Raw genomic sequence first — 8,589 nt, 5'->3', positions numbered from 1 at the left:
GTTACTACCAGCCTAAGGGACAGCGGAGCGGAGGTGACTTCTGCACCCAGAACTGGTGAGCCCTGAGGATCTTATTCCTGGTAAGACCATGACTGTAAAGGGTGTTGGGGGCATCAACCCAGCTGTCCCCATGGCCTGTGTTTATTTAGACTGGGAAGCTGGGAGAGGAATGAGAGAAGTGGGTGTAACAGATGCCATTCCCACTAATGTATTATTGGGTACTGACCTGGAGAGGTTGGTAGCCCATTATGAGGCATATCCAGCCCCCCTAGAACCTACATCACCACCTGAGGCCCTGGACTCATGTAAAGTACTATTTGAAGACTCTGTGAACATTGGGGATTCTGGAAAGGGTCAGGGGGTGAAGGACTGTGTACTAGGGCCTGGCTCTAGTGGCTTTCTGGAGTCAAGGCCTGGAGAAGAGTTTGAAGTCACAGAGGACTCTGCAACTGATTGTTATGTGATGTCAAATGTAATGATGTGTGCAAGGCAGACCTTCCCTCTGCTGCAGTGATGACTCGGGGTGCTCACCAGTTGGCCCCGGACCAGTCATTGCCCACTGCAACAGAGGAACTGTCTGTGGAAGGGCCCAATCTAGCTGGGTTGGACCCTTGTGAATCTGGCCCAGAGGGCCTAAGGTCACCTCAGACTGTTTTCCACCCGGCACCTGTGGCAGATAGCTTTGAGTCCCCTGAGGCTGTAAAAATTGATGGCAGCACAGAGGATCTCAGGGGTCTGGCTGAAGGACCGCCAGCGGTGGATGTCAGGATGAGGTTGTATGGACAAAAGGAATTTGGTTTTGTACCCATATGTAAAGAAACAATGTTCTTCTGAAGTTCCCAGGCAAAAGGCACATTGTGTTTCAGTAAGTCCTGGTATAGACCAGTGTTGTGTGCCTCTATCCCCTTGTGGGATGAAGTTTTCTTTTGTCTGCTCCCCTGTCCCACAGATACCAGCAATGCCATTTTGGATCCTGGGCTGTGGAGCACAGAGGAAGGACCACAGGATGAGGGTTTAAATCTGACCCTAGCTGACTCTACTCCCTAAGTAGCTGTGGCTGAAGGCACTGAGTTTCCAGAGGCTGTTACATTTAATGCTGGCCCAGAGGAACTCAGGTGTGCCAACAGACACTCTGCTGAGGACGGGGTAGAAGTGTGTGATGTGGGTCAGAGGACAAGCCCTAGTGAGATCCTTTCTCCTGTAACTTTCCCGTCACCACAGTCGCGGGTGCTGTCAGTGCAGACTCATTTCTGGGTGTTGCAGAGGGAAGTCTACAGGATGCAAATTCAGCCCAATCAGTGTCTTCCACCTCAGGAGCTGCAGCTGACATCACTGAGTACTTCCAGGCTCTAATGTTGGCCCAGAGGAGCTCAGGTGTTGTGCTGACAGACGTTCTGCTGAGGAGAACAGGGTAGAAGGGTGTGGCACAGGTCAGAGGATGACCCTGGTGGAATAAAGTCTTCTGTGGATTTATCCTTTGTCCCCACAGCTATGAGTATCATGATTGAGGATTCATTGCTGTGTACAGCAAGGGGAGGATCACAGGATGATAGGGGAACACTGACCCCCTCAGAATCTGCTTTCTCAGAGACTGTATCTGACAACCCTGCATTCAAACCCTTTAGGATCATTCAGAGAGCTGTACAGGAGCCCTCTCATATCTGCAAGGGGACAAGCTGAGCTGTCAGCGGTGTCAAGCTTTAGTTGGGAGAACTCCCCCCCCCCCCACAACCTAGGGAACCTTCCTGGCAAACGCGTTAGCCGACCCGTTTAGGCTCAGCTATGCGTCATCTAGAAGGGGGGAGATGTAACGTACGTGTAAGATGAGTAGCTGAGATGTGATCTGTAGAAAATATGACAATGTAGATTTAGCATTCCATGTTATAATAATATGTGTTCAGGATTCAGTAAGAGACAGATGGTCACCAATTAGCATCTGAAGGGACAGAGCTTCCTCTGGACTGGAGGTGACACCTGGATGCCAATAAGATTTGTCACCTCCTGGAAATCTGGAAGGAAAAGGCTCGAGACAGTTCAGCTTCATGACACAGCGGGAGACCAGAGGTGGTCCCGATGTGTCTGGGAGCTTTGACGTATATACACAGATCAAATGAATATATTTCATCTCTCATAAAAGCTAAAATATTAGTTGCAGAGAGATGAAAATATTTCCTTCTGATTGGACACACTGTAAGCTACATCTGCATGTAAAACTTTATTTGTGGCCTATGTAGAATCCCAGAGAAATGCAGAAAATGGTTATTTGGCGCCTGATTGCGACAACTGAACAGTGATTGGTACTGTCGCAATTGGACTGATGCGCTGGTGTCGGAAATTCAATCCCCGACTTGGTGATTCAAACCGTTCTTGGTCCAATGGACTTTGGGCATTTCAGTACCCAGCACATCCTGTGGGTGGGTATAGGAACACCTCCCAGGGTTGATTGATTGATGGAGCTAGTTCTGACTTAGTCGAGTCACAGGATAAATCTGGGTAAAAGTTTTATTTCTGTTTTTTATTCCCTTTTATTTTATAGTGAATAGTCAATGTATGTCATGGCAAAGGAAACTTCGGGGTATATGTGCTGAAGGGATGTGACAAATTCTGGCTTTATTAAACAAGTGATTTCCTATGATTGTCGACTCCATCTACACTGTTTGGGGCCGGATGGACATTGGAGGGAGCTGGGTTTTCTCCTGGGTGAGAATTTTGATGTTTTACAAGTTCAGAATTTTTTAAAAAACATTTCCCACACACAGTACAAGAAAGTGTTTTCTCTGACACGTGCAAGCTCTAATGTATGTGAAGACTGTACTTCTCTGAAAAACATTTCCCACACCAAGGACAGGAATATGATTTTCCCCATGTGTGAGATCTCCGATGTTGGATAAGATGGGACTTCTCTGAAAAATATTTCCCGCACTCAGGACAGGAATGTGGCTTCTGCACCATGTGAGATCTCCGATGTCTGGAAAGTTGGGACTTCTGTGCAAAAAATTTCCCACACTCCAGACAGGAATATGGCTTCTCCACCATGTGAGATCTCTGATGATGGGCAAGATGGGACTTATGTGAAAAACATTTCCTGCACTCAGTACAGGAATATGGCTTCTCTCCAGTGTGAGTTCTCTTATGCGCATTAAGATGGAATTTAGAAAGGAACCACTTTCCACACTCAGTACAGGAAAACCTCCTATCTGTTGGAAGGACGGACCTGTCCTGCACAGTCTGAGGTTCCTCAGGATACGAGGAATCCGATGGTCCATCTACACTGGGTGGTGCCGGATGGACATTGGAGGGAGCCGGGTTTACTCCTGGACTATACTGTGTGATGTCCTCATCTTCTACTTTCCAGTCAGGAGACAAAGTGAGACAATCCTCGGAGGTTTTCCTCATCTCCAGGCCATGGACTAAAATACAAAGACAAAGAGGATTACTAGACAGGAACGGATTGCTTCTCCCAAACCAGGACTCCGCCCAAAACAGGCAGCTTGGTCTCTGAAAAACTTACAAGTTGAATGAATCCTCCTGAGCTCCAGGCTCTTGTCAGACAGAGAGAGATCCAATGAGAAATGTATCATCTGGACCAATCAGTGAGCAGTATGGGTGGAGAAATGGATTTAGTGTTCATGACCCACCTGTGCTGATCTCTGTAGGAGTGTCCTCCTCTATAAATGTCCCCGTTATTCCATCCTCCTCCATAGACTGCTGATCATCCCTCACATATGCCTCTTCTTCTTCTGATTTCACCTCAAATTCTATATCGATTGGATCTCCACTCTACATCAAGAGGAGAGAAAATATCATCTGTAAAATAGAAGCGGACATAAAAAATCCACACATCATCTCCATGAGTCCATGTTCTAGATTCTCCATTCCACCAACCTTGTAACAGTGAGGGATGGTGTGACCTTCCTGTGTGGAATCCGGGGAATACAGAGGACGGGGACATCTCTCTGGTGGGGTCCTGGTATTAGGTGGCTCCATCATGTCCTTGTGTCCTTCTGAAAACTCCTCCATCACTCCATACTCCTCATCCTCCTCTTTAAACTCTTCTTTGACCTTGACTTTAGCATCTCTCATCTCATTGCATCTCTCTGGTGGGTTCCCATGACTGGATCCATCTACCTGATGATGGTGAGGGATGGTGTGACCTTCCTGTGTGGAATCCTGGGAAAACAGAGGACGGGGACATTTCTCTGGTGGGTTCCCATGACTGGATCCATCTGTAGGAAACACACACTGACTGAATCCATTGTTTCTATGTGTTTATCAGATGATAGGGGTAACCCTGGATTCTGAACTATCCTTTCAGGCCCACATCCAATCCCTGTCCAAATCATGCCACCTTAACCTCCGCAACATCTCCAGAATACGCCCCTTTTTAACCAATGATACCACAAAGCTCCTAATTCACTCCCTGGTTATCTCTCGCCTTGACTACTGCAACTCCCTCCTCATTGCTGACCTTTACATAGGCCACCCCCCTCCAGTCCATCATGAATACTGCTGCCAGGGTCATCCACCCCTCTCTACCAATCCCTCCACTGGCCTCCATTCAGTGTCCTCCATCCCTCTCTGCCAATACTGTACTGGCCTCCATTCAGTGTCCACCACCCCTCTCTACCAATCCCTCCACTGGCCTCCATTCAGTGTCCTCCACCCTCTCTGCCAATCCCTCCACTGGCTTCCATTCAGTGTCCTCCATCCCTCTCTGCCAATACTGTACTGGTCTCCATTCAGTGTCCACCACCCCTCTCTACCAATCCCTCCACTGGCCTCCATTCAGTGTCCACCACCCCTCTCTACCAATCCCTCCACTGACCTCCACTCAGTGTCCTCCACCCCTCTCTGCCCATCCCTCCAATCAGTGTCCTCCACCCCTCTCTGCCAATACCTCCACTGGCTTCCATTCAGTGTCCTCCATCCCTCTCTGCCAATACTGTACTGGCCTCCATTCAGTGTCCACCACCCCTCTCTACCAATCCCTCCACTGGCCTCCATTCAGTGTCCTCCACCCCTCTCTGCCAATCCCTCCACTGGCCTCCATTCAGTGTCCACCACCCCTCTCTACCAATCCCTCCACTGACCTCCACTCAGTGTCCTCCACCCCTCTCTGCCCATCCCTCCAATCAGTGTCCTCCACCCCTCTCTGCCAATACCTCCACTGGCTTCCATTCAGTGTCCTCCATCCCTCTCTGCCAATACTGTACTGGCCTCCATTCAGTGTCCACCACCCCTCTCTACCAATCCCTCCACTGGCCTCCATTCAGTGTCCTCCACCCCTCTCTACCAATCCCTCCACTGGCCTCCATTCAGTGTCCACCACCCCTCTCTACCAATCCCTCCACTGGCCTCCATTCAGTGTCCTCCACCCCTCTCTGCCAATACCTCCACTGGCTTCCATTCAGTGTCCTCCATCCCTCTCTGCCAATACTGTACTGGCCTCCATTCAGTGTCCTCCACCCCTCTCTGCAAATCAATTCACTGTCCTCCACCCCTCTCTGCCAATCCCTCCACTGGCTTCCATTCACTGTCCTCCAACCCTCTCTGCCAATCCCTCCACTGTCCTCCAACCCTCTCTCCCAATCCCTCTACTGACCTCCATTCAGTGTCCTCCACCCCTCTCTGCAAATTCCTCCACTGACCTCCATTCACTGTCCTCCACCCCTCTCTACCAATCCCTCTACTGGCCTCCATTCAATGTCCTCCACCCCTCTTTGCCAATCCCTCCACTGGCTTCCATTCAGTGTCCTCCACCCCTCTTTGCCAATCCCTCCACTGGCTTCCATTCAGTGTCCTCCACCCCTCTTTGCCAATCCCTCCACTGGCTTCCGTTCATTGTCCTCCACCCCTCTCTGCCAATCCCTCCACTGTCCTCCAACCCTCTCTCCCAATCCCTCTACTGACCTCCATTCACTGTCCTCCACCCCTCTCTACTAATCCCTTCACTCAGTGTCCTCCACCCCTCTCTGCCAATCCCTCCACTGGCCATTCATTGTCCTCCACCCCTCTCTTCCAATCCCTCCACTGGCCTCCATTCAGTGTCCTCCACCCTCTCTGCCAATCCCTCCACTGGCTTCCATTCAGTGTCCTCCATCCCTCTCTGCCAATACTGTACTGGTCTCCATTCAGTGTCCACCACCCCTCTCTACCAATCCCTCCACTGGCCTCCATTCAGTGTCCACCACCCCTCTCTACCAATCCCTCCACTGACCTCCACTCAGTGTCCTCCACCCCTCTCTGCCCATCCCTCCAATCAGTGTCCTCCACCCCTCTCTGCCAATACCTCCACTGGCTTCCATTCAGTGTCCTCCATCCCTCTCTGCCAATACTGTACTGGCCTCCATTCAGTGTCCACCACCCCTCTCTACCAATCCCTCCACTGGCCTCCATTCAGTGTCCTCCACCCCTCTCTGCCAATCCCTCCACTGGCCTCCATTCAGTGTCCTCCACCCCTCTCTTCCAATCCCTCCACTGTCCTCCAACCCTCTCTCCCAATCCCTCTACTGACCTCCATTCAGTGTCCTCCACCCCTCTCTGCAAATCAATTCACTGTCCTCCACCCCTCTCTGCCAATCCCTCCACTGGCTTCCATTCACTGTCCTCCAACCCTCTCTGCCAATCCCTCCACTGTCCTCCAACCCTCTCTCCCAATCCCTCTACTGACCTCCATTCAGTGTCCTCCACCCCTCTCTGCAAATTCCTCCACTGACCTCCATTCACTGTCCTCCACCCCTCTCTACCAATCCCTCTACTGGCCTCCATTCAATGTCCTCCACCCCTCTTTGCCAATCCCTCCACTGGCTTCCATTCAGTGTCCTCCACCCCTCTTTGCCAATCCCTCCACTGGCTTCCGTTCATTGTCCTCCACCCCTCTCTGCCAATCCCTCCACTGGCTTCCGTTCATTGTCCTCCACCCCTCTCTGCCAATCCCTCCACTGTCCTCCAACCCTCTCTCCCAATCCCTCTACTGACCTCCATTCACTGTCCTCCACCCCTCTCTACTAATCCCTTCACTCAGTGTCCTCCACCCCTCTCTGCCAATCCCTCCACTGGCCATTCATTGTCCTCCACCCCTCTCTTCCAATCCCTCCACTGGCCTCCATTCAGTGTCCTCCACCCCTCTCTGCCAAACCCTCCACTGGCCTCCATTCAGTGTCCTCCACCCCTCTCTGCCAATCGCTCCACTGGCTTCCGTTCATTGTCCTCCACCCCTCTCTGCCAATCCCTCCACCCCTCTCTCCCAATCCCTCTACTGACCTCCATTCAGTGTCCTCCACCCCTCTCTGCAAATCTCTCCACTGACCTCCATTCACTGTCCTCCACCCCTCTCTACCAATCCCTCCACTGGCCTCCATTTAGTGTCCTCCACCCCTCTTTGCCAATCCCTCCACTGGCTTCCATTCAGTGTCCTCCATCCCTCTCTGCCAATACTGTACTGGCCTCCATTCAGTGTCCACCACCCCTCTCTACCAATCCCTCCACTGGCCTCCATTCATTGTCCTCCACCCCGCTCTGCCAATCCCTCCACTGGCTTCCATTCAGTGTCCTCCACCCCTCTCTGCCGATCCTTCCACTCGGTGTCCTCCACACCTCTCTGCCGATCCTTCCACTGGCCTCCATTCAGTGTCCTCCACCCCTCTCTGCCAATCTTTCCACTGGCTTCCACGCGCTCAATGAATAAAATTCAAAATACTGACAACTTACAAAGCCATCCACAACTCTGCCCCCAGATACATCACCAACTTGGTCTCAAAATATCAACCAAACTGCTCCCTTCGATCCTCCCAGGACCTTCTGCTCTCTAGTTCCCGTGTCACCTCCTCCCATGCTCACCTCCGAGGTTCTCGCATCCTATGGAACTCCCTACCCCAATCTGTCCGGCTGTCTCCTAATCTATCCACCTTTAGACGATCCCTGAAAACCTCTTTAAAGAAGCCTATCCTGCTTCTACCTAGTAAACTGCCATTTATTTCCACCATCAGCCCCCTCCCCCCACAGCTATTACATTTTGTATCCCTCAACCCTTCCTCTTAGATTGTAAGCTCTCAGGATCAGGGCCCTCTGTTTCCTCTAGTACCACATTGTATTGTAAATGGAATGTCTGCCTTCATGTTGTAAAGTGCTGAGCAAATTGTTTGCGCCATATAAATCCATAATAATGATGATGATGGGGGATCTAGGTGGATCCTCCGTACTGCTCTCTCCTTTCCAATAAAGTCTCCTCTTACCCGGTGATGTGAAGGGCAGCTGATTGTCCATCATGTTGCCGGTTTAAGTAATATCTCCTTCCTCATGGAGCTTCCTGACTTTATCTGAAATCACTTCCTGTCTGTCCCTGACATCACTTCCTGTCTGTCCCTGACATCACTTCCTGTCTGTAGCTGACATCACTTCCTTTCTTCTATAGAGACTTCCTGTCTGGGTAGAAGTGAGATCACCACCTTGTGGAACTCAGAGGAACTGCAGCCCCGTCTGGTATTGTGACCCGGCCTTGTGCTGGGTGTGTATGGACTGTATGTCCTCATAGAGGGGTCACCTCCACTCCCACCAAGGGGCACAGAAATATATGACTGCCTAGTCCAG

At 51.0% G+C, this 8,589-nt stretch overlaps 1 protein-coding gene across 2 annotated transcripts; it reads right to left on the bottom strand.

Moving 5' to 3' along the window:
* Positions 1-2,484: 2,484 nt before the first annotated feature.
* Positions 2,485-8,328, bottom strand: LOC149456002 (uncharacterized). Of its 2 annotated transcripts, none has more exons than XM_089685616.1 (4): positions 8,235-8,328; positions 3,886-4,170; positions 3,639-3,780; positions 2,485-3,410 (listed from the first exon to the last, which is right to left on the bottom strand). In XM_089685616.1, the coding sequence occupies exons 2-4, from the start codon at positions 4,081-4,083 to the stop codon at positions 2,794-2,796; spliced, it is 957 nt and encodes a 318-aa protein (XP_089541742.1). In that variant the 5' UTR covers positions 4,084-4,170; positions 8,235-8,328; the 3' UTR covers positions 2,485-2,793. The 2 variants fall into 2 exon arrangements, with proteins under 2 accessions (XP_089541742.1, XP_089541740.1); XM_089685614.1 differs by having other exon boundaries at positions 3,886-4,226; positions 8,235-8,326.
* Positions 8,329-8,589: the final 261 nt, after the last annotated feature.

Source organism: Staurois parvus, unplaced genomic scaffold (assembly GCF_062004578.1).
Source record: "Staurois parvus isolate SC_StPar_1 unplaced genomic scaffold, SC_StPar_1.0 ptg000380l, whole genome shotgun sequence".
NCBI lineage: Eukaryota > Metazoa > Chordata > Amphibia > Anura > Ranidae > Staurois > Staurois parvus.
Note: the sequence above shows the minus strand (reverse complement) of the source record. Positions and strands in the feature narration are given on the sequence as shown.